This window comes from Pteropus vampyrus, unplaced genomic scaffold (assembly GCF_000151845.1).
Source record: "Pteropus vampyrus isolate Shadow unplaced genomic scaffold, Pvam_2.0 Scaffold102, whole genome shotgun sequence".
Lineage (NCBI taxonomy): Eukaryota > Metazoa > Chordata > Mammalia > Chiroptera > Pteropodidae > Pteropus > Pteropus vampyrus.
Window position 1 is genome coordinate 5,158,103 of NW_011888883.1, and position 26,528 is coordinate 5,184,630.

General features: G+C 35.7%; 1 protein-coding gene across 2 annotated transcripts in view; it reads left to right on the top strand.

Annotated features, from left to right (window-relative positions):
- HMGN3 (high mobility group nucleosomal binding domain 3) overlaps nt 1-23,294 on the top strand; it is a 25,563-nt gene extending 2,269 nt beyond the window's left edge. The window contains exons 2-6 of one of the 2 annotated variants that reach the window (XM_011364909.2): nt 11,749-11,799; nt 18,170-18,199; nt 20,954-21,004; nt 22,159-22,272; nt 22,811-23,294. In XM_011364909.2, coding sequence (XP_011363211.1) covers nt 11,749-11,799; nt 18,170-18,199; nt 20,954-21,004; nt 22,159-22,272; nt 22,811-22,849 — 285 coding nt within the window. In that variant the 3' untranslated portion in view covers nt 22,850-23,294. The remainder of the gene's footprint in view (nt 1-11,748; nt 11,800-18,169; nt 18,200-20,953; nt 21,005-22,158; nt 22,273-22,810) is intronic. The other variant, XM_011364910.2, reaches the window with a different exon arrangement.
- The last annotated feature ends 3,234 nt before the right edge of the window (nt 23,295-26,528 follow it).

Below are 26,528 nucleotides of genomic sequence, written 5' to 3' on the forward strand. Positions count from 1 at the left end.
TGAGCTTGTCTTGAAAATGTGTGTAGGACTCAAATATAGAAAGAGAAAAACAGTCATTATCTGTTATCAGGCATTTGAAAGCTCTTCTGATTGTATCTTAACATGACCAGGCTTCAGTCTTACAATTTAGAGGCCATAATATCCACGTTAATGTACAACAGCATTATGACATTCCTTAGTCATATCTTTGTGAGTTTTATCTCTTTGTATGTATTAGTCATAGCTACGTTAAACCAAATTTTTTTTTTTATAATTGCTGTAGTATTTTTTGAAACAGTACTGCACTCAACAGTGTGTTCTTCAGTTAACATTAAATCTCTGAGTTTGTGAGAGTTAAATAAAGTTGAGTTTCTTATATGTATTACCTACCAAGTGGTAGGTTATGTGCCACCACCCATTAATAGTGAGTGGAATAGCAGGGAAAATTATAATATGCATGGACTCAAGTGCTGGTGGGATAATATAATATATGACTGAGTTCTAGACTGTTCTGGTCAATCCAGAGATTCCTGCAGTGGTCACGTTGTTAGGTGATGATCTGGTGTTCTACAAAGAGACATCAGCCAGTGAGGCCTAGAGTAATAGATCTGGCATGATTAGCAACAGCAAACACATTTTGACATCCTTCCATTTATTTTTACAATTCCTCATTACTAGAACTATTGGAAATGTCTAGTGTGTCACATCAGAAATTCTCTAATGAGACATTTTTTTCTAGGAATTTGGGATGTAAACACTAGTGTTTCTTTACACTTAAAGGTTTAAAGAAAAAAAGACTGTCTGCCTCTAGTTTTGAAATATTACGTTTTATCTCTTTCCTTAAAATGGAATGGCCCAGTAGTGCTGGGCTTGGGACAAGGGATGCTTAACTAATAATATTCAAGATTTCTGATTATTCTTTCATAAGAACATCACAAGTCATAACACCAGAGACAGACTCTATAAATGAAAATGAAGATACATTTGACTACATGAAGATGAAAATGTCAATATGGCAAAAAAAAAGAAAAAGAAAAAACACTTAAAATTTAAAAACTTATGAAAAACTGGGGAAAAAATATTTGCACCACATATTACAGAAAAAAGCTTGCAATTTTTTTTTGGCTTTGGCATGTGAATATCCAATTGTCCCAGCACCAGTGTTGAACAGGACGATCCTTTTTGCACTGAATTATCTGGGTACCTTTGTTGAAAATCAGTTCATCATAAATGTAAAAGTTTATTTGGGAGCTCTAATTTGTGTACCATTATCTATATGTCAATTCTTACATTAATACCACATTATCTTGGTTACTATGGTTTTACAGTAAGATCTGAAATCTGGTAATGCCAGTTCTCTACTTTGTTCTTTTTCAAAATTGTTTTAGCTATTATATCGTTTACATTTTCATATAAATTTTAGAATCAGTTTATAAATGTCTATAAAAATGACTGCCATGATTTTGATAGGGATTGAATTAATCTATAAATCAATTTGGGGAGAATTGCCATCTTAGCCACATTGTGTTTCCTTGTCTGAATATGAAAGGGCCTGACATGTAGTATGCTATCCATAAATGCTTACTGAGTTTAATTGAGTTAATATTGCTATGGAACTTATATTTGAGTAAAAACTCCAGAATGGCAGGGTTGTTCATTTTATTCATTCACTCACTCATTCCATGTTAAATAAACATTTATTAAGCATCGCCTTCATGCAAGGTACCATCACCTTGGAAAAGTAAATGATTTTTTTTTTCAATCTCTTTTAAAGTGAATGAGTAAATGCCCTTATTTTAAGGTTCTTTCAGTCTGACAGGGTAGGTATATACATATACAAGTATTTATAATTCATGACAAGTGATAATAAGCCACAAGAAAAGCTGTGAGCTATGGCGTATTTAAAGGTTTGACAAGACCGAATGTCCAAAGAAAAAACACTGACAAAAAGTTGTTTGGTTAAAAGGGTTGGGGAGTTATAGCTTTTCTTTTTTTTTAATCTTAAAAGAATCAGTGCTAATTTATTACTAAAAGATGATTTGTCATTGGTCTTTCTGTGAAGTCTTGCTTTCTTTGTAGTATGAGGGAGTTAAATTCAAGGCCTGTTACTACAGTTTAGATTAGATTGTGTACAGTAGCCATCCTCCCTCACTACTAAAGATTCAGTGACTTCTTGGTCCCGAACCTTTTCTTTTAACCACTCTCTTGTGTTTTAACAGTGGTTGTCTGGTACCATGTTTCTAAATTGGCACACGTTATTTGATTGATGACTTAAATTTGAATTAACGTTGTAATCCTTCTAATTCCACATAAGCATGAAGTCTTTGATGGCTCTCATCTTTTTCCCCCCGCCCCCCCATAGCACCTAGCACAGGTACTATAACTATTTGTTGAATGAGTGCATAAATGAATTGTTTTCAAGAGAAGAAAGTATAATTATTTCATGTGGTCTTTGGGGAGATAGTTCAGTTTGGTCTGACTTTACTCTTTGCTAGCTGTATGATTTAGAGCAGTTTACTTCACTTTTCCCTAAGCTTCTAAGTTCTTAATTCTTTGATACTCAGTTTCCTCATCTGTAAAATAAGGATAAAATTATGTTCTACCTCATAGCATTGTTAGAAGAATTAAATGAAACGGTGAAAAGTTCTTAGCACAGTGCCTGGCATGTGTAAAACAGCCAATTGGATGTTGATTATTGTGATGATGATCATTTTAATTATTAAGAAACTACAGTGAAATAATAGGCTCGTAGTAGGCATCAGCTTTTATTTTATAGGACAAATGGCACACACAGCCGATAGGGAGCAAGCATATCTTATCCTGGATGTCTAATTAACTACGATTAGGAGTAAATGTTCAGCAACCAAATAAGAAATGTAGTGCTTTTGAAAGAACATAAGCTTTAATTTGGTGCATTTTTACATGGTTGATTTTTCTTACAGAAAAAAAAAAAAGTTAAAAAATATTTCCATATAACATTAAAATTCCTTTGGCAACTCAGATATCAAGTGATCCTCTTTTCCTATATTTTCTCCCTAAAACACTCCTTTTATTTATACCAGAGTTAAATATATTCCACTTCCCTGTAGGTTACAATTTGGAAAAGGTGACTGAAATAAACACCATTTAAGCTGTCTGCCTTCAGAATATCTAGTATGTTGAAATATGATGTTAGTCTCCTGAGTAATTTAAAAATCAGTGTTGAAGATAACAAACCAAATGAAAATGTTGAATTCCTTTTTCACTGACTGCTTATTTACTGTACATTTCATTGTCTTCTTAGAAGGGTTCAGTTGAATTATATATTGGTTCATAGTCAAGATTTTTATTGAGTCTGATATTCTTATGTCTGTGGACATGTGAAGAGGGCCATTTAGATATGCCCAAGGCAAATGAATATTTAGTCACACATAAAGTAAATGATATGCATATTCAGAAATAGGGAAATAGAGAAAACAGTTTTAAATTTCAAAACTGGTTCTAAAATTTAATATTTTAAAAGAAACATACCCGTAATGACATATAAATATATTTATTACTATTAAAATTTAAATAGCTACCATATATTGAATGCCTGGATGTACCAGACCTGAGCTATGTGCTTTATATTCATTAGGAATCTTTGTGTTAATAAAAATATGTATAGTTATTAGAAATATATATAGCAAGTATTATGTTGTAATTTCATTTTATTTCACTTTATTCTCACAACAGTTCTATGAGGCTATCCTATCACAGACAATGATATTGACAGCCACAGTAAATAACAGTTAGGTGGCTTTCTGTGACACAGGCACTGTTCTGAGCACTTTGCATCAATAAACTGAATCCTCCCAACCACCCAAACGCTCAGTTATGTGTGTACTCTTCACACTACCATTTCGCAGAAGGCACCAGTGATAGTGAATGGCCGAGTTGGGATTGCAGTCCTAGAAGTCTGGCTCCAAAGCCTGTGCTCTTAACTATTAAGCCTTTGGCCTTTCTCATACACAGTGAGAGTATTGGAATTTGATGAGATAAAGGAATTTCCCCTGGGTCACACAGCTAGGAAGTGATAGAAGCAGGAATTCTAACCTAGCCCTCTATTACTCAGGAATTTTGCTCTTAACCATTCCACCACAATACTTCCTTTGGCAACTCAGATATCAAGTGATCCTCTTTATTTCTAATAACCTTATTTCTAATAACCTTATATATTTTTTATTTAAATAAAGGTGCCCAATGAACAAAATGAGGCAGAATCAAGAATTATGTAAACATTTGAGTGTTAAACATTTTAAACATTTGTTTAAAATGGTGTCTTTATTAAGATACTGGCTGATGCTATTGATTCTAAGTGCCAGAGAAAGTTACTCAACAAGTCATTATTATCTGTGATCAATCCCTAAGGCAGGCCTCAGGGTTCAGGCCTCTGCTTCTGAGAGAGACACATTATCATGGAGCCTTCCGGGTATTTCAGTAACCGATGGACTGTAGGGTCATATACAAGGTATATTTATACAATTTCCTCACCCAACTATTGATAATCGCTGAGTACTGGGTATCTAGTAAGACTTCATATTTTCTCAAATTCCACCATGAGCTGCTGGATTTACTATTTCTGAAATACATTGTCTTTGTTAATTTTTTATATATAGAATAATAGGGATACTCCCCTATAACCAGGAGCATATAAATACACCTGAATATTATACAGTATATTGAGAAATTGTAATGTAAGTATTAAGCCACCGTTTCTTAGGCATTGGATTTAAAAAATGAGCCAATGCTTTTGTCTTTGGAATCCATCAAATAAGAATAAAATCTCTAGAGCTTGGAAAATCTATTGGACCTAGGACTAGATGGATTTTTATTTCAGTGTTCTGGATTACTAGTTGATTAATTTTTAATTACAGAAGGTATTTTTAAAAGATACACGGTGATATTATTTAAAAATTATATCTTGATTATTTTGACCCCATACAAAGATAAAAACAAAGTCTACTCTGAAAGGTGTTGTTTTTTTAATTTCTTTTTCTTTTCTCGCTTTTCTTTTTTGCAGGGGTGAAGGCAGATAGAAGCTATGGTTTTTTTACACTACTGGACAGAATTAGTTAAATTCTGCTTTGTGGGTAGTGTATTGAGTATGGTGGATACGGGAGATAAACATACCAAAGATTAAGGTGATCCAAATGTGAAGTTTTAAAGACTCCTTCTAAAGTTCCATATATATGTATTAAACTGTTAGCAGTTTAATACATTTTTAAACTATATTCTTTCTGTCTACTTCTCATTGCTTTTCTTTAACTCAATATAATTTTTAAGTTTATTATTTCCCCTTACAGTGGTCACATTTCGATCACATCAGAGCCAGCTGATTAGTTTTGTAAAAATACAAGGAACATCCTAACTATGTTTACCGTTTGCTAGAAGTTAATTCAGCTCTGGGTAAAGGTAACACCCCTTTACGAGCCCTGTTTAGTGCAGGCTCTGCCACTCTACCAGAGTAAAGTCACTTGACCTCTTTGAACCTGTGTTCCTTATTGGGGAAATGAGAGTATTAAGACCTCCCCTGTTTACCTCAGTGCTATTGAGAGGATCAAATACAAGAACAATGCATACATACATTGAAAAATGTAAAGCACTATAAAAATTATAAAATGACTTGGTGTTTTGTATTTAGTTTTCATAATGAGTAAAAAAAATACTTACATCTGTATATGTGACCATTTAAAAACCTAGAATAGAGATGAAGAACTACAAGTTAGCAGTTACAAAACAGCCACGGGGATTTAGAGTCTAGGATAGGGTATATAGTCAGGATTATTGTCATGGTTGTGTTTGGAGCCAGATGGGTACTGGAGTAATCAGGGAGATCACTTCATAAATTATATAAATGTCTAACCATTGTACTGTATACCTGAAACTAATATAAAATAATTTTAAAAAGAAAAAGAAAACCCCAGAATAATAAATTTATGTCCATCTCAACAAATAGTATTTTTAATGGGAATTTTTTTATTGTTATTCCATGAGGCTCACAAATGAGGGGAAATAGGAAACACTCTATTTATACATTATGTGCTCCTTAGCTAAGTCTACAGATTAAAATATATCCCAACTGGAAGCCCTTTGCACTTGTAGCATCCCAGATCTGCACCCAGTTTTGAAATTAGGAAAATTTACACAAACCACTTAGAGTGGTGTAGTGGTTAAGAGAATGAACTCTAAGCCAGCCTTCCACCTATCAGCAAAATTACCAGCTGAGTAATCTTGGGCAAATTACTTAACCTCTCTGGAATCAATTCTTCTTTTATAAAATGGATACGATGCTACTTTACCAACCTCATGGGATTTTGATGAGGATTGACTCGTTTAGATCATTGCTTTGTACATAATACAATATACATGTTTATTAAGATTATGATTATAATTATTCCTCTGGGTCTTTTCTCCTATTCTTTTCTAAGACCCCAATACCTAACATCCCTGTAATATATACCTGACACTTACACAGTGTAATTAATAAGTATACAAGTAGCTATGTAAGTAAGGTAAGTGAGATCTTCCTGTCCATCCTCTTAGTTTTACTCTTGAGAAACTTTAGCCCAGGGACATGAGATATGAGGCAGACTGGAATGCAGGCTTCTGACCTCATCCAGGTACTTCCTTCATGATAGTATTCCTTACGAAACCACAACACTGAAAAAGATAATTCATGAAAGAGGCAACTCAGACCAAAGAGATGTGTAAAATATTTTAAATTATTTATTTTATATTAGTGATAACTCCCATTATTGAATTATGTATATTTATGCTTATAAAATTTCATTAAACATACTTGAACATGGCTTTTTCTTTACTTACCCGAATACAATGTGAGATATTTTTCCCTAAAAGTATCTCTTAGAAAAAAAGAGATTTGCTGATTTTTTCAGTTTATCCAAAGTCTTTTAAAGCAGAGTTCTTACTCAGTACTTTTATCTTGAACAACAAAATACATACTAGCCTGACATGACCTTAATAAGTAACAATTTGGGTTTATAGAAGTTGATGGAATTAATAGACACAAGCAAAGGAGGAGGTGGCAAAGAAATCTAATATTCATTTGATTATTAATCCTCTGCATGTGATAGCTCAATTCTAAGTGTTGGATTTTTAGAAATTATTTTTAAAAGCAAGGCAGAGAGTTGACTCTATACTCAAACCTCATGCTCATGCTAACGAAGTTCTGTACAACTTATCCACTGACAAAAATACAAAGTTAGACCTTTTAACTGCTAAAACAAAATTTTTTAAATTGGCAATTGCAGAATTGTGGAGTGTTTTTACATTGATCTTTTGCGTGTGCAGTTAGCGGTACGTTTTGCGTGTATGACTTAATAAATCCTTGAATCATTAAAAAACGGCAATGCAAAAAGGCAATGGAAGGTCTTAAAATACACCTACAGAATGAATGGAAAACAGCCAGGCTAAGGTTAAACAATGTTAAACAAAGCCATTAGCCTGGCTTTGAATAAAATTTTTAGTGTCTATTTCATATGTCATAGGCATATTTGAATTTAAGGGAACTGCTTGTTAATTTGGAAAATCTCATAAGAATTTTGTGGACAGGGCCCCCATTTGAGGAGGGAAATTAAGGTTGTGTTAATTAAGTAGTAGAGTTATATGTTAATTTTAGCAGAAGAGTGGTAGACTTAGTTACAGACACATTTCAGTCTTTCTTTGGTTGAGTTATTTGGATTTTTTTTTTTTGGTCCCAGAATAGTTTTTCTGTGTTTCTTTTCCCTAGCCTTAGATTTGTAATAGAAAAATGTAAATTAATTTTAAAAGAAATTTTAAAAGAAATTTTAAATAATAAAAAATAATAATTTAAAAATATTGGCCAGCAAATTAGAGAAAAATCACCCCAAAGTAACACATTCCCCATACTGAAAGAAGTGATTGTTTGTTTATTTGCACTGTTATATCTACTCCCAGCTTTTCCATATTAGCGTAGATAACCCAGAATTTGAGACCAGATTTTTTTCTATGGCTGCTGTCTGATGGTAACTTGATTTTCATACATCTTCTAGGCTCTTAACTAATTCACTTACATTATAAAGTGATAGCCCTTGTCACTAAAAATCTTAGAAGGAAAATTCTTTTTGGACTTTTTGGAACTTTAATGTAAAAGTCCAGCACTCGTTGCTAAGAATCCTGAGTCCTCCTTTTTCTTCTCCTTTGTGGCTATGAAACATGGCATCAGCAGATACTGGCCTTACACTTCCCAGCTTCCTTCCATACCTTGCTCTGCAGTGACAAATCCACAGGCCAGTGCCCTCTAGAAGTGTTCCCAAGCAACCGTTGAAGGGCATAGGATTTTCCCATTTTCTCTGATACCTTCCTGAGTTTGTAGGGAGAAAATTGGGCTCTTGACCCACACACTGCCCTCTGTAGGGTGGTAACTGCCATTTATTAAAAGAGAAGCTCAGCAATTGGGTGATTTTTCCTGTTGATTCCTTATGGATAGTCTATAGAATAAAAATTCCAAATTTCTTTTTTTGGTTTTCTAATAAGGGCTGCTGGTCCTATTGTCGTCTGAAGGAAAATATAGTTGTGTCCCCTTCGGTACACTTTAGTGTCCTCAGATGCAGGACTCAGGCATCTTTGTGTAAAGAAAGAAAGGGAATATTACAGTTGATCAGTTGCTGAAAGAATCCATGCTCCCTCTGCCCCACTCTCCTCCTACAGAGCAAAAGGGAGAGCTTTGAATCAGTGTTTGTAGGCCCTTAGTTTCCCATCTTGCCCAACTCCAACTCTTTCATATCAGCACAGATGAAGCAATTATGAATTATATGTCTTGAGCAGAAAGTGGAGAGGCAGTGTATGAATCAGATTTATAAGTATTTAAGAAACACGGAAAGTACTGTGAGTAAACCTAGTCACGGATTTTGTGTTAGGGAGTAGACATGGCACTATTAAACTGGGCTTTGCTTCTAGTCTCTCCCCCTTCCCCCATATTGCTAATATTTTTTGTATAAAAAATTTAAATACAGAAAAATCTAGAAAATAACATTTCTATTTAGCTGCCACTCAATTCATAAATTTGAATATTTTTATCATATTTGCTTCAGATCTTTTTAATAAATAAAATGTTACAGATAAAGTTCAAGTTCGAAACACACTCTTGGTTCCATTCCCTTTTCAGCCTCTCTAGAGATAATCATTATCATGAATTTGGTGTGTATCGTTCTGGTCCATGATTTTATGTATTTATGATATATATGTCATATATAAATCCATAATGTTCATTTGTACATGTTTTAAAATTTGTGAAAACACTCATATACACATATTGTTCTGTTTTCTTTCTTCTGTCACTTGACGTTATAATGAATGAGTATAATTTGTTTAAGTATGTGTTTGGACTCTTTCTAATGACTTATTTTGTGGTTTCTATTTATCATATGTTTTCCTTTGTTTTTTTTTTCTTTCCATCCCTGTCATTTATTTCTAAAATTTCCTTAATTTCATTTCTCTTGATTTGTGAGTTTATAGATCCTATTTCTATCTTTCAATTTTATTTTAACAAACTCTAAAATTGTTCTGTCTGTATCATCCTGCAGAGCAAAACCAGGACCGTTAACTTCTGATCTATTCATCCTACTCTCATCTTTTGTGGTAGTCATTGTAACTGTGCTGTCCAGTATGGAAGGCAGTAGCTTCATGAGGCTACTAACCACTTAAAAAGAATGAGCTGAACTTTTAAAATTTTAATCAATTCAAATTTAAAGCTGGTATTAGATCCAGCTATTGGAAATTTTAAATATGTTTGAAACAACCCAGATAAGTAAAACTACTATAAACTTTATGTACTCTAAATACAGATCAGATATTCCTGGTGAAAACTTAGCATCTGAATGAAGATGTGCTGTAAGTGTAAAATATATGTCAGATTTTGAAGAATTAGTACAAAATTTGCGAGATATTATAATTTGTATATTGATTACATGTTGAAATGATAAAATTTTGTGTATTCGGTTAAAATATTACTAAAATTAATTTCTATTTCTTTATACTTTTTTAATGTGACTGTAAGAAAATCTAGAATTACATCTTATATTTCTATAGGACAGCACTTGTCTAGAGTTTCTATTGAAACTTTAAAATTTAAACACACAAAAAATAAGTATTATTATCTACAGGTAATAGACTTACCAACATATTTTATACATTTCTCATATATTTCTTCCATCTGAATTCATTTTTTATTGCTAAATTTGATCCTTTAGTAATAGGTCCTTATTGAAAGAAAGGCTCTCTTGATAATAAACTCTTAATATTTTTATTCTAAAATGTCTTTACAGTATTTTGCCTTCATTCTTGAATGACAACTGGGTATAGAATTCGAGGTTGACAGTTTTCCTCAACTCTTTGAACATTACTCCATATGTTTTTACCTCTGTAGTTGCTGATAAGTAATTCTTTATAGATAATCCACCTTTTAACTCTAATAATATTTTTCTCATTTTCCTTTTATTGTAGTATTTTTTCATTATATTTCTTTATTTTTATTTCCAGTTTGTGTGAGCTTGGGGTGAGCTTTCAATTTGGAAACTCAGGATTTCAATTTGGGAAAATTCTCAGCTTATGTCTTTGCCTTTCTACTAAGACCTCTGTTCTCTGCTTGAGAAATGACTATTAGGTATATGTTGAGCTTCTCAATTAACCACTGAGTCTCCTGACCTCTCTTTCACATTATTCATTTCTTTATTGCTCCTTGTTCCCTTCTGGGCTAATTTCTCAGTAGTCTGTTACAATTTATTATTTTTTCTACTGTCACTGGTCTAGTGTTTATTTTTCAAGTTTTTCTTATTTCAATTAACCTACTTTTATTTTCAAAATTAGTAATTAAAAAAAAATTAACTGCGTGTTTTATTTTGCTAAGCCAAACATTGAGCCAAGTATCAGTTTGCTTTGTATTTTTTCCTCATGGGAACTCTATTCATATCCTGTGTAAATAGTTTAATTTTCTAATTAGTTTGTTTTAAAATTATTGTCTTTAGTCAATAAAAATATATTGAGGTAATTGGTGTGTCATAAATCTATTTTTCCATTGTATGCAGCCTATAAAGGAGTTAGGTTTGAGCTGTCACAAGCATAGGCAGGTGCTGCCCAGGGGCTGGATCAAAATCAAGAAACACATCAGCTGGGGTGGCAGGGTGTTTAGCTCTCCTGTGAGGCTGGGAGTGTGGCAGAGGTGTGGAGTTGATAATGGAAAAATAGTAACCCGTGATAAATATGTCAAGTTGCATCGAGAAGTGAGCTAGAAGTCAAAGCTAGGCAAGTATGGGATGAAAATATGTTTTTGCACTTGGCTTGGGCTTTCCTGGCATCCTACCCTCATCTCAGAGAAACAAAACGACTGGAACATGCGGGTGGATCCCAGGCACCCTGCCACTGATTGCTAGGTCCCTGTTCTTTAACTATGATAAAATCATCAAAGAATGAAAATTGCTTAAGGTGAATGTACACTGAGAATAGGAACTCACTTAAGTTCTTGCACCACTCCTGGTTAAGATGAGAGCAATTATCCAGATAAATGCAGTGTGTGTGTGTGTGTGTGTGTGTGTGTGTGTGTGTGTGTGTGTGTGTGTGTGTGTATAAAAATGTATCCTCTTACAATTTTTCCCACAAAATATCTGTTTGTTTCTGTGATGCAGAGAATTAAATAGCTTTTTAAAAAATCTCCATATAGAGTATGTTTTCTAATTTTAAGTACAATTCACCAAAATATTTTCTTTATAGTCTCCAGAGAATACAGAGGGCAAGGATGGATCCAAAGTAACCAAGCAGGAGGTAAGTGTGTCTTTGACATCTTGTATTTATTTAAATGGAATTTTTACTATTGTTATGATTGTCTGCATCTGATCAAATATTATTCCTATACAAGGTTGTTGAGACTACATAAACCAGAGATAAAAGTACCACTGTGTAGTCTCCCTTGGCCTAGGTATATTTCACTTGGGTTCACTGATGAGGCGTTTTCCACTTACTATGTTGTTTGTGTTTCTACCTGACAATCCTGCTGTCTGTTAAAGTGGATACTAAGAATTCCTTCTGGGCAGAAAGCGAGATAATAGGTAAATTCATCAAGAAGAACAAAGTCTGCCTTTCATGGCAAGGAAATAAAAGACTGTTGATTTAATAAATTCTCTGCTCCAGTGAGTGAATTATAAATTACTTTTTAGGTTCTGAATATTTGCCTAAGAGTCATCTCTAAAATCAAAAACTCTGGAAGGATACACAAGGTGTCAAAATATTAAAGTTGGTTTTTTAAATCAGAAAAATTCTTGGGGCTTAGGGTAATTAATTAGGCAATAACTCAAAGAAGCTCTGTATTAAAATACAGAAACATCTAAAAAGCTAGGAACTTGGAAGAGATGCTTGCATTTGACCCTCCGTGGTAATCATGAATGTCTAAAACAAGGTGGCTGAAAAAGTAGCAAGTAAGATGGTAACTGTGATGACAGCCATTCACTTTTGCACAGAGTTTGCAGTGTGTTGAAAACTACAGCTTTTATCGTTGAACTTATAAACTAAAAAGGGTCATGAGAGACAAAAACATCTAGTTACAGATTTCTTTGATTGGGTGATTCTTATTGTTAATAATTCATGATAGCAAAACCCCTACACAAGATTTGTACAAGAAAGTCATTCTGCCAAATGCAAAACCTTTAACAGAATCTATAAAGAAATCATTTAAAAGCAAAACAAATAAAACTACATATAACCAAATCTCCACCGTTGGTTTACCTGGCATTCAGTGTCTAACAGTTTAGGAGGTAAAGTTTGTGATCCAGAGTCAAGTCACTAAACAAATGCTAGAAGCAAATGCTAGAACCAACCAAAAAAAAAGATAAATGTTTGAATTTTCTTGAAAATGGAAAAATATAATTTGTAGGACAGTTGACTAAGTGTAGCGAACCTTAATGTTTTTAGATTTGGCCATGAAATGCATTTGGGTTTCTCCTCAGGGAATGCTATTTAAATTGATATGTCAGTCAGAAAACCTAGGAACTATTGCACATAATAGATCTTGGATTAGTCTTTCCAATCCTTTTACACTAAAAGCAATCAAGCTGGTTAGAACATATGTAAAAGAATTTTGCTTATAGAGTTGTCTTATACATACTCTTTTAGGCCCAGAGTTTTTATTATTTATATTACAGGTATACCTTGTTGTATTTTGTTTCACTTTATTGTGCTTCACAGATCTTGCATTTTTTACAAACTAAAGATTTGTGACAGCCGCTGAAGACTCAGATGGTGGTTAGCACTTTTTAGCAATAAAGTGTTTTTTAATTAAGATATGTGCATTGTTTTTATAAGCATAAAGTTATTGCACACAATAAACTGCAGTATATTGTAAACATAACTTTTATATGGACTGGGAGACTAGAAATTTGCATAACTCACTCTATCGAGGTATTTGCTTTATTGAAGTGGTCTGAGAGGTATGCCTATATGCCTTTTTAAAAATATTATTGTTTTAATGTTCTATTATTATTAGATGTATTATATTATTGCTAACAAAAATCTTTCCTAGACAAGACCCCACGTGTCATTTAAATCAAAACCAGATTAAAACCCATGATATGTCTTCAGGACATCAAACAGTGTTCGAAAAATGAAAAGGTCTGTCTGTTAGCTGGTAGTTTAGGCAAAGAACTGTCAGACTATATATTGATTGATCCTCTTCACATTGAATTGATTGAATTTTCTAATTATGTCATTTAGAATGTACAGCCTTGACTGTAGAATGGATATCACAAAGGGGATCCTCTTTTGAAAATCTCTATCCCTGCTGTGATATTTGAAGGACGTAATGCAGAGTTTAGTATTTGGACAATAAATGGCCAAAATAATATATTACAATCATCACATGCAGCAGTCTACAAAGCCCTTTCATGTTCATTATTTTATCCGATCCTTACAGTAACCCTAAAATGAGGGCAAAACAGATTTATTCCTTGACAGAAATATGTTGAGCAAGCAGTGTTCTAGGTTCTGCAGTGAACAAAAGAAGCAAAAATCTTTGCCTTCATAGAGCTTCCGTTTTAGTGGGGGGAGAGAGAGTGAAATAAAATGCAGCAAGCAGTGTTCTAGGTTCTGCAGTGAACAAAAGAAGCAAAAATCTTTGCCTTCATAGAGCTTCCATTTTAGTGGGGGGAGAGAGAGTGAAATAAAATAATTAGATATATACTATAAAGAAAAATAAAGCAAGGAAAGGGAATAGCCAATGTCAGAGAAATGCTGTTTTCGATAATAGGCAGATGTTATCTTCATTTTTACTGATGCAATGTTCTCAAGGAAATACATAATTTTCCCTACATGTCACAACTTGAAAATTGCAAAACCAGGAAAGATACCTGAATCTCCTGATTCGAAATCCTGTCCTCATGCCCTTTTTTATGGTAATAATAAAAATCCAATTATCTAGTGCTTTTTCTCTGTCTTCTCCATTCCCCACCAAAGCTCTGATATACATCTTTCCCTATTTCCAAGTTTTGCACAGAAGATCATTTCTATTTAGTTCCTTGTTTGTTTTTGAGAATTGAAAGCAACTTGAATTTTGGGTTTTATTTAGAAGTATATGGTTAGGCTCAGGAGCATTAGGAAATCTCATAAAAATAAACATACTTCCAAATTCCAGTGGAATGACCCATACGCTTCAAGCTGTACTCAGCAAAGTCCAGTGATTCTACTTGAATCTAGCTATCCCTATCTTACTGAACTTTGTCATAGCAAAATTAAACTTTCATGTTGCTCTTGCCTCAAGAACATAAAAGCAAAAGACTTTATGTCTTCCAGAGTAACCTTCATCAGAATTTTCTCCAACCTACAGAATGATCAGCTAATCAATAAATGCTTACCGAATAATTCCATTGTGTCCAGCCACCTGTATACCACAGTGATAAACCCTCACATTGTTTCTGAAACTATCTTGGTGACCTGTCATTCTAAAAGCCTTCCTTCCTTCCCTGAAACCATTTTTTGGCAACTTTTCCTGAGGATTTCACAGTCAACGAATCAAGAAAAATTATTATGTTTATTTTCATAATAGTTCTTCCCCAACAGCCTGAGTCTCAAAATAATATCTCAAATTCTAGTGTTTCAAAGAGGAAAAAACTGTCTAGTCTATTTTATATCTAATAAATATAGTCCGATCATTAATAGATTTTAAGACTGTGAAAGCTGATGGAACTTTCCAGGAAGGTGTACACACTTAAATGCATTACCAGTACTGCTAACTGAGTGAAAGGTTTTTCTCAACCTTTGCTATTTGCAGCGAAAAAGAAAATCTCTTATGAAAGTTACCAGAAAGGAAAATTTTTTTAAAAAATTTTTATACATCTATGACATAGAAAGAAGAGCGGGTAAATTGTGGGCAGGAAGTCATAAAATGAGTTTACAGTAAAAGATGTGCTTTTTAGGGACTATTTGGTTTAGACAGCCTAGAGAGGCAGACTTTGTTTTTGCATTAATTTCCTAGGTTTTTATGTTGAAACTCTTGTACGTGACCTGAATTATAAAAAGATAGTGTGTCCTTTGAATTAGGACAGTTTTCAGGCCCTTGCAGGGCAGTGCTTTGGTTGGAATGTCTCTCTAGAAATCCTAAAGGGCTCTCTGACATCACCCTGCTTCTTTAGTATGTTAGGATGTTCTCATGGGGAGGAGAGGAGCAAGAGCATAGGAGGTGGGGAGTTTTTCACATGATTTGGCCTCGCTTCAAAGTTTCTTCAGGGCAGCTAGTTGGCCGATAGGGAGGTAGTTATGAGTAATGGTTAGCATATTTTGGCCCTTTTTCAGGCCCCAAACTGTATAGTAAGTGAGGCTTACCTTGGAGATATTGCAGGTTTGGTTCCAGACCAGCACAATAAAGCAACGATTGCAATAAAGCGAGTCATATGAATTTTTTTGATTTCCCATGCATGTAAAAGTTACATTTACACTATACTGCTGTCTATTAAGTGTTCAATAGCATTATGTCTAAAAAAGCAATGTAAATGCCATAATTTAAAAAGACTTTATTGCTAAAAATAAAAATGCTAACCATCACTGGAACCTTCAGCGAGTTGTAATCTTTGTGCCCATGGAGGATCTTGCTTTGCCGTTGATGTTAATGCGGTCATCAAGTGCAATAAAATGAGGTAGTGGCCTTAGCACCTCCACTAAGTTCACACTTGCTATATATGTTTCTAGTATTTGCTCATTCTCTTCATCTCCACATTTATTGAGGGGCCCCACTAGGCATTGGAGCTATAGAAAGGTAAGAGAAGATGGTCCTGTGCGGTATAGATGAGATGAACAGTAAGATAAGGCCAACATGGTACATGTAGGTTGACACCAAATGGAGAGGGATTTTGATAAAGTTTGCTCACCCCTCTTTAGCATAGAATCTGCCATTTTTCATCTTGGAGAAGATCTTTCTGAGCACTCTCACTCTGGCTGTGCTTTATTTGTGGATAGTTCTTGAGGCCACACAGAAGCATCCAAGCTGTGATCTCTGGTTATTGGCAGGTGTTCCATTGCTCCTCCATGCTCAGAAAGCATATTGAAGAAGCACAAGTACCCACTTACTGCCCAAGTTAACTGATAATGTTGCCTTTTCTTCAGTGATATCTAATTTATGCAATTAACCATCCTGGGAAAAGCATCACAGAATTTGAGTTATGGTTCCCAGTGACTTGTGAGTTCATCATCATGATAATCCTTACAGACACCATGGTATTTCCTGTGGAGCATCTGATACAGGCACTCTTTCCCTACTGTATGCCGAGCGATACGTCCTCTTACCCTACGCAGTGATACATCACAGCCACCATTTAATCTGCATAGTCTCCCAGGCTTGGCACATTCTGCTAGCTGGCCTTAAGTCCAGCTCTGATCTTTCCTTGAGACCCCAGGGTTAAAATTATTCATGAAGGCCTTTCATTTCCTTCTGTGGTTTAAAGAAAGATGAGTTTAGCTTCCTGTGGTTATTTTCAGCAAGAAATTTCTTAGATGTGGAGATGGCAAGAAATATTTCTTCCAGTTTGGCCTGACCAGATGACCTAGACTGACCTAAGCACAGCTTCAACAATTTCATGATTCCTTGCACTCATGACATGGGCTTCTACTGATCATTTTTGCTGCCCCTTTTGAACAATTATTTAAGCTATTGTAATGAAGCAAAGTCTGTATAAAGCAGCGAATAAGAGAAAAGCTTGAGTTCATTTTTTTAAGCAAATATTATTGAGTACTGTATGTTAGGTGGCACCATATTCTACTAGAGATAAAGCAGTGAATAAAACAAAAAAATATGGAGTATTTACTTCTGAAACACTTTTAAAGAAAGTTGTACTTACAGAATATGAAATCCCTTGGGGAGCCATCTTTTACTGAAAGTAAGTAGAATATCAATTCTGTATGCTTATTTCCAAAATGCCTGGAAGAGTTTTGTTATTTTAAATTTTCTTTGCCATCTCATTTGCTAACTTGCACCACCATTGCAGAAAAGATTTCCTGAAAAACATCAATCTCAACACAGTTTCTCTCTAAATTTTCTAAACTTCCAAATTAAAAGAAAATATTAGCGAACTTTTTACTCTATGTAAATCTTAAACATATGCAATTAGTAGATAAATAAATGTTTATTTTTGTTACAGATAAAAGGAAGGCTTTCTCTTTAACTGCCTTTAAGATTTGTAGTTATTCTCTATTTTAACAAGGCAGGGAACTCCTGATGTTTTGGTTTCTACGTAGTTATATAAGTCTCTTGTATTAACTTACAAGCTTTGGTTCCATTTGTGAGGAACAAGAGTGGAGACTAGTTTTTAAATAGCACCTCAGTACTCCTGCTGTCAATCTCGGGTAGAGATAATGGTTTGGGTCAGAGCCTAAATCAATCTTCCTTTCCTTTCCTTTCTCGCCACACCCTTAATTCCCTTAAATGGGAGAGGCCATTTCTTTCAACAGTGTGCCTACACCTCTTTAGAAACACTTCTCTCTTGGTTATGGTCCGAGGGTTATTTGGGGTATGTTTCACTGTGCTCAACCTGGAGAGGGTGATGGGAGTCATACATTGCATTCTTTCAACACAGTAAGATATTAATGAATTTTTAAAAATCAATTTGTGTATAATCATCAACAATATATAGATATATACTTTGTGTTTCCTTTGTAGCCCACAAGACGGTCTGCCAGATTGTCAGCGGTGAGTACTTTAGGACCCGTTTGGTGTTACTTCCTTTGTCCAGAGCAAAGCAGCAGAAGGGAGATTAAGATAGTGTTTCCTTTGAGTTTTTGTTTGCATTTTGGAAATCATGGTCACGATCTTTAGTAAATTCGACCATTGTTGCCAAGTGATTCCCTTCGTCAGATGTGTTGGTGAAAAACAGTGGCCAGCCCCATTACCAAGAATATAAATCACAGGAAGTCGTTTGATATTGGAACTAGATCCCTGAAAGAAAAGAAGTACGTTAAGCAAAATCGTAGCCTTTCAGTTCAATACATAGGATGTGCAAAAGTGGACAAGAACTCTTATTCTCTGTGCATGACTCATTCTTTAGTCCAAATGTTCTGAAAGTATTCTGACTCCATACGCTTTAGCCTCATTTCTGAATTAGAGAATCTTTAAAAAAGTAATGATTCCACTTTGCCACTTGGAGTCTCCCTCTGTGGCCAGGCCCAGGGAAGAGATAAGGGTTAGATCATTAAAGCTGGGGATGAGCAAGTGTGGCCAAGCCTCAGCTGTGAGTGTGCTCCAGCTCTTCTCACCACTCCGTGGTCCTTGCTGGTTCTTGTGCTCCTATCTGCTGCCCTTTGGTGGCCCACCGCCTGTTCTGCCAAGACAGGTCAGCCTGGCTCTTTGGTGGAAGATTTTCATTAAAATACCTGCAGCCCACGCTGCCCACTGAGATGTAGGGGGAAAGACAATGACCTCTTAGCTAACAGCATGTATCTCCATACTAGATAGTATAGGAGCTGCAAGCCAATTTGGCCTACAGGGAAGCCTGGATTTCATCCTCAGCCGACACCCATGCTTTGCAGAGGTTAGGGAATCAAAACAGAAATGGGTATTAGGACCAGTTACAAGTTCAGAAGTATAACTGAGTTTGAGTTGAGTGAGTCAGTGTTTCACGTGAGTCCCAACCTAAGGAAGCGATATCAGAGTCACCAGGAAGGTGAAGAGGTGGGAATTACGGTTGTATGTGTACATAGTTAATCCAGATTCTGCCAAAACCCCTCAAAGACGGTGTGCTTTGTCAAATAATAACTCTCACCATGGTTCAGAAGTTACCTTTTAACTCTTTTTAGGCTTAACTATAGATTATACGGAAAGCCATTGTAGTCCATGGATCTCCAGCTCATTCAGGAAGTAGATTTTATAAGTAAATTAAAAACCGAAATTTAAAACAAGGCTTTACCTGAGCACCAGGAACCAGCAATATAAGTACCTTCCACTGAGATCGTTGCCCATGGTGCTGACACGGAGTCTCCTCAGAGGGCAGCAGGATTACAGACTGTGAAACCTCATCACTTCCTCTCCCATAAAAACACTTGAATGCTGAGTCAGGGGGAAAGAGCTGTCTTACAGAAAATAATATAAAAGGAAATCATTTGCTGAAAATGGACAAAACAAGTTTGTTAACAGTATATCAAAGTTTGAAATAAAATTTTTTAAATCCCAAAATATTAGGAGTCATGCAGGCTGCTGTATTTGGGGAACAGCCTGCAGATTTAGGGTGGTAAGAAGATTCATAAAAACATTCCATACTTTTCAAGCTCAATTTTCTTTTTTTTTAATTCGAAAGGCCATGTCTAACAGCCAATCTTCTGGAATTGAACCATCTACAATTTTACTTTATGCTTTTGATAGAAAGGGCCAGATTGAATGTGAACCTGAACCACCTAGAGGCATTGAAAGGAACATGTATTTTTCTCCACAGGGGGAGACCCCGGCCAGTGTTTTCTATTTAAAAACCATTCCCCCCTACTGCTTAGAGTGAGGTACACTAATTTTTTTCTAGCTGCATAAGAGAAATACTTGCCCTAAAATAGCTATAGAAAACCAGAGGTTTGAACTGGTTTTCTTCCCTGCAGCATCTTCATGTGCTACCCAGTCTCGGGGCCCTGGGAAGCAGGCCAGGTCCAAAGCCCTGTGTTTAAATGACCATGGCCATAGGACAGGTAGGCCCTGCTCACGGGAACAGGAAGGAGAACCATAAAGAGCAACAGAAAAATAGTTGCCTACTGGGCTCTTTGCCTAATATCTGTGAAAAATCTTAAACCTTGAGAGCTTAAAATGGACATTTCATCGTTATAATCATGTTCTTAATTAAAAGCTCTAGGGACAAATGAGGTTAAAATGTATGGAGTCAGTGCCAGGGTGTGCAAGAGATTCCAGTCACCTTGAACTGGCATGGAGATGAGGAAAGTAGGAAGGTGCTCGGCTACAAACTTGAAATCTACATCAGAGGTGGAAGGATTTGGAGATGATTTTGAAATAGTTCTACAGCGGCAGTCTTCATTCTCAGATAGGCTTTCCTGTGTTTATGCTGTGATTTCTGGACTATTGGGAAGGCCACCGTGACCGAATTCATTGAGCCATTTGGCCGAGGACCTGAGTCATTCTTCTTCCCACTGTGCTGTGATAAAAAGGAAGAACAGAGACTTTGGAGATGGAAACTTAAACCTGTTCCATAGAGCTATTCTGGACTGGAGAATAAATAGTCAGCTTTTAATCACATCTGCTGTTCACTTGAGAACCCAGAATGAAAATAATTATGAAATGCAGAGATCTTTATGCTGTTGTTACCTCATGCTGAAAACAGAACAAAATGTTTGTTTGTTTTTTTTTAATGAACAAGATCATAGTCAAAATGGACAATTGTCTTTTGTAGTCTTCGTTCTTTTTATGGTGCTGAGGGTTGTCTCAGTATTTGTATAATTTAATTTATCTTTGCAGAAACCCGCTCCACCAAAACCTGAACCTAAACCAAGAAAAACATCTGCTAAGGTAAGAGGTGCTCCCACCCCCACTTTGGTTTTTTAAACAATGAATAAATTATAATTCCATATCCAAAAGTCGTCCAAGGAAGATCACATTTAATGATTCAGGCTAAGTGTACTGAGGAGAAAACAGCACTGCTACAGGCTTTCTCAAGAGGCAGAAAGCACATTTTAAGCTTTACCAGGAATGTGTTTTGGTCAATAAATTGAAGAAAGAGCACATTGCTCTGAGAAGCTTCATGTCCAAGGGGAGTTTGGTAGCTGCCTCATGAACATGCCATCCACACGACGCTCACAAGAGATGAGCATGGGCCTGGGCAGCATGGCTGCCAGCAGCTCGAGGAGTTGAGAAAAGGGCTTTTGACTTCATATCACTGGTCTTAGCAGTCCAGTCTGATTAATAATAATCACATAATAATTAATACTAGCAATTAATACCAACAGACATTTATATGGCCCTTTGCTATGCCAGACCTTGTTCTAATTGCTTTTCTCATTTAACCCATATGTCAACCTTACTGGAGTGGGTATAAATATCCCATTTAGCAGATGAGGAAACTAAAGCACAGAGTTATTAAGAAACTTATTAAAAATAGCTTTTCTCCACTCTGCCCTTCAGAGCATTGTCCCTTGTGAATTGTTTGAAACCATATGTATTGCGGTATAAGAAGGTGTCTCTGAAGCAAAGCTCGCTTCTGTGGCTTGGTCTCAAAATCAAGAGCTAGGCCTTCATTTTCAAGCTTTTTCTCAGCTTTCTAGTCTCAAGCCCGTGTCTCACCTGAGGCGTTTCACTCACTGGTTTCTTCTCCAGCTTCTGCCTCGTCCTTCGCCAGTTGCTGCTGCTGTTCTCTTCACAGCAGAACCACTTCTCACGCCACCGAGAGAGGAAGGTCCACTGAACAAATAAATGAAGGGAACCACCATGTTTTCCCAGAAGGGAAGGTCCAGTGGACTTTCTAAGCTGCCTGTTAGATTTAGATTTTCATAGTGATTCATTGTAACTCAGTTGATACCCAGCAAAACCACCCCGTTTTCCCCTAAAAGCCACCACGTTGGCCATGGTTCTGCTTTACCTTGTGTTTGATCCGAGGCTGACGGATTTTAGCTAATGTCTCACCATGTCTAACATACTGTCTGTCTGTGCTTTTGATCCTCTGTTAGAAAGAACCTGGAACAAAGATTAACAAAGGTGCTAAAGGGAAGAAGGAGGAAAAGCAGGAAGCTGAAAAGGAAGGTACTACACCATCTGAAAATGGTGAAACTAAAGCTGAAGAGGTACTTTGCATAAATACCTCCCACTGATTGAATCAGTGTCTTAAAAGAAATTGCTCGATCCTTCTTCAGCCGGTGATAGCACGTTCATAATGTCTCTTTTCATTGCCTGTAATGTTATTGCAGATCCACATCTCTCGCTCATCTGTTAATGTCTCAACCTCCAGAGGTACCCTACCCAGCACACTGTCAGTAAAGGGGCAGATTGAAACAGTGAGAGTTAAGGGTACAGTAGAAAATTCTGCATGTTTGCAGTGACTAGAATCAGATAGTAGTGTGGTGTTTTTTATTATGAACAGTGGGAGCTTGCAGGTAAAGCTTCTGTGGTCGTTTGAAAAGCAGAAAGCAATAAATGCAGCAAAGTGTTTGCGTAATATATTCCTGCCTTGTCTGTTTTACACCTAGAGTTGAAACAGGTTTTGTGGTATTTCTGCTAAAAAACAGATGTTCAAAAGTGTGTGTGTTGGTGGGGTGGACTTTTCTTTGGCTTATAGTAGTTTTAATAGTAACTATATCTTTTTTTTTTTCTTTTTTTTTCCAGGCACAGAAAACTGAATCTGTAGATAACGAGGGAGAATGAATTGTCATGAAAAATTGGGGTTGATTTTATGTACCTCTTGGGACAACTTTTAAAAGCTATTTTTACCAAGTATTTTGTAAATGCTAATTTTTTAGGACTCTACTAGTTGGCATACAAAAATATATAAGGATGGACATTTTACCTTCTCGTAGTTGTGCTTTTTTGGAAATTTCCATTGTCCTTAAGTAAAATAAATATCAATTTAATATTGGAAGCTCTGTGTAAAATTGATTCAGCATTCCATGCATTTGCTTTAAAAATTTAGTCCTGTGCATACTGTGGTGTTTTTACTGTGCATATTTGAATTTTTCCACGCAGTTTTTCTAGAGCAATAATCAGTGGTGCTTTTGTACCTAGGGTTATGTGATTTTAATGAAACATGGATAGTTGTGGCCACCTGCTGACTATTTGTGGTTTAAAATAAAAGGTTTTCTTGCCTGCAAAATACTTACCTCTTTGTAGTGTTTTTACTACATTTAGGCAGTGCTTCATTTTATTGTCGTAGAAGATGTAAAGAATATCTACAGCCTGTGCCATGATGGTATCTCTAGTAAGTTAAACAGGATTGTTTCTTAATTTTCTGGCACTTAAAAATGTTATTATTTTAATAAGATCATCTGAGCATGCCAGTGTAGAAGAATTACATCTAATACACTTTATGTCAGAAGTGGCCGGCAATGATTACCATATATAAAACTTAATAAAACACCACTTTTGTTGACGTCCTAATAAATAGATAGTGTTCCACTAAACCAGAACTAGTGAAAAAACATAAACTCATACTTGAGAATTTCCCACTTTCAAAATAGTACAGAATCACATTTGTACTAAAATACTTTCCCATTCATTGAGGACTTCACAGCTTTGAAAACTCTTGACCCAGCATGACCACATCTCAGCCTTGTGTAAACCTACGAAAGGAATTGGCATAGAGCTCCTTTCTAGGCTAAGAAATAAGGACATGGAGAGTATGTGGCTTACTTCAGGCTCACAGGAAGGAGAAAAACCAGGACTTGAACCAGGTCTTTTAAATTTTGTACATAGTATCTGTCTTAGTCTGTTCAGGCTGCTGTAACAAAATACCAGACTGGGTAGCTAATAAACAACAGATTTTTTTCACAAAGTTCTGGAGGCTGGAAGTACAAGATCGAGGTGCCAGTGTGGTCAGGTGAGAGCCGCCTTCCAGGTCTCAGACTTCTCATTGTATCCTCACATGGCAGAAGGGGCTAGGGAGATCTCTGGGGCCTCTTTTATAAGGCACTAATCCAATTCATGAGGGTTCCACCCTCATGAATAAAGCACCTCCCAAAGGCCTCACTTCCTTAACACCATCTTTGCGGGGTAGGATTTCAAATACGAACTTTGAGGGGGATATAAACATTTAAACCATAGCACTGTCCTTCTCTGGAAGGACATAGCAGTGCCAGGAACAGAGGAGCTATTTTGTAAATGTAATTTTTTCGTCGTTTGCATTCCTGAGAAGTTTGGTAACTGCGTGAGCACCCCAGGGAAGCTGAATTCCAGGATTTCTCTTAGGCGAAGTCTTGAATCTTTTAAGATCATGAATAGTGCCTGCACCACTCAGGGACTCTTGCAAAAGGCTGTTGTTCCTCAGGGCCTTAGATGCTTTTCTTTTGTGGTTATCAACAAAAACAAGGTCCCTCCATCAGCTTATACTTTGGAGCTCAGAATTTACTCTTGTGTCATTGTCCCACGTCTGTCATTAATCTGCAGATATCTACCATAGTATACAGAATCTCATTCATAGTTTCCTTCTCTTCTGATTATGAAATGTACCTGAATTCGTGAGTGTTCGATAAGCTGAAAACCACTTCTACCCCAAAGAAAAATAGCTGGTATCCTGTGAACACTTTACAAAAATATTTTCAACGTGTTTTAGTACACAGTTGAAATACATTGATGGCTAGCTTCCAATTCAGAAGAGGAATATAAACTCCATAAGTTTACTTTTTTTAAAAATTGTAAAAGTGCTAACAGTGATTTCGCAAAATAATCAGATATCACAATCACATATAAAGTAAAAAAAAATCAAAGTCCTTTCCCCCATTCCTGAGTCCCAGAGGTAATCACTGCATACCGTTTTCTCTATGACTATGTATATATGTGCATATTTGCACATAAACACATGCACATTCATATATTTTTAAAAGGAAAATATACATTCTATTTTTGAATTTATTCAACTAATTATAATTGGAGATATAGATTATTTCAAATATTGTAATGCTGCCATTGATACTGCAGTAAATATTCTTGTACAGAAAGGTTTGCCTACTTATGTATTTTTATTCAAATAATTTCCTAGAAGTATAATGGCTGAATCAAAGAGAACATACATTTGAAGTTTTGACTATTGCCAAAAATGAAAAATAAGAGGATGTGAAGAAATTGGAGCCTATTTTTTTATTGCTAGTGGGAATGTAAAATGGTGCAACCTCTTTCGAGAACAGTTTGGAAGCTCCTCAAACAGTTAAACATAAAATTACCAAAAGACTCAGCAATCCCACTCCTAGATGTATACCTGAGAAGTGAAAACACATTCATACAAAAATTTTTACATGAATTTTTATAGAAGCTTTTTATAACCAAAAAGTGGGAACAATCCGGATGTCCATTACCCAATGAGCAGATAAACAAAATACAGTATATCCATTCAGTGGAATATTATGTAGCCACGAAAAGTACTGATACATTCTATTACATGAATGAACCTTGAAAACATCATGCTAGGTAAAAGAAAGCATTCACAAAAAACTACTTACTATGATTCCCTGTATGTGAGATATGCAAAATGGGCACATTTTTAGTGGCAGAAAGGAAATTCAAGGTTACCAGAGGCTGGAGGAAGGGGAGAATGGAGAGTGACTGATCATGGGTACAGTTTCTTTCGGTGAGTGATGAAAAGGTTCTGGAATTAGTGGTGATGGTTGCCCAAACTTGTGAATATACCAAAAACCACTGACTTGTACACAGTGGTGAAGTCAGTGCCCCTGTTTTAATGGAGCTTAGAATCTAGTGGGGAAGCCAACATTAATTACTTAGTAACATAAATAGTTGTAAATTTACAATAGCCATCACTGAACCCTAACCTCTTTCATGATAAACCCTTCATATAGTTCCTCTAATGGATTCCACTTTGAGAAAGATGTTAGCCACAAATAAACCCATAAGAAACTAAATAAGTTAACCTATTGAATAGCATTTTTAAAGTATTATTCACCTGGTTGCTATAGAATGCCTGTGGGAAAAATGACAATTCGGCCTTGGCATAATTAACATTTAGTTGTACTTCCGGAAAATAATCAGTCCTGAGTCCTTCTTGCAGCTCTTCCAATTATATATTTTTGACTAGAAGCTTCCAGTCTGTCACAAAAGTTACCTGTGGAATTTGAATTTCTTAACAGGTAAAACCATTTGCGGGGAGTGGAGGATGGTAGAAGGTGACCTCAGAGTTGGGAATCACAGAACTGAGATTGACCTTTGTGGCTATCTGATGTCATCTTGAATTCCAAAAGAATTGTTTTTGTTTTTTTTTCCTGGAAAATGAGGTCTTCTAATTACAGGTTTTAAATCAGGATAAGATGATTTAAAAATATGCATTTACCCTTTTTGATGGAATTTGATTCAAGAAATTGGTAATGATTGGTACTCTTAAAAC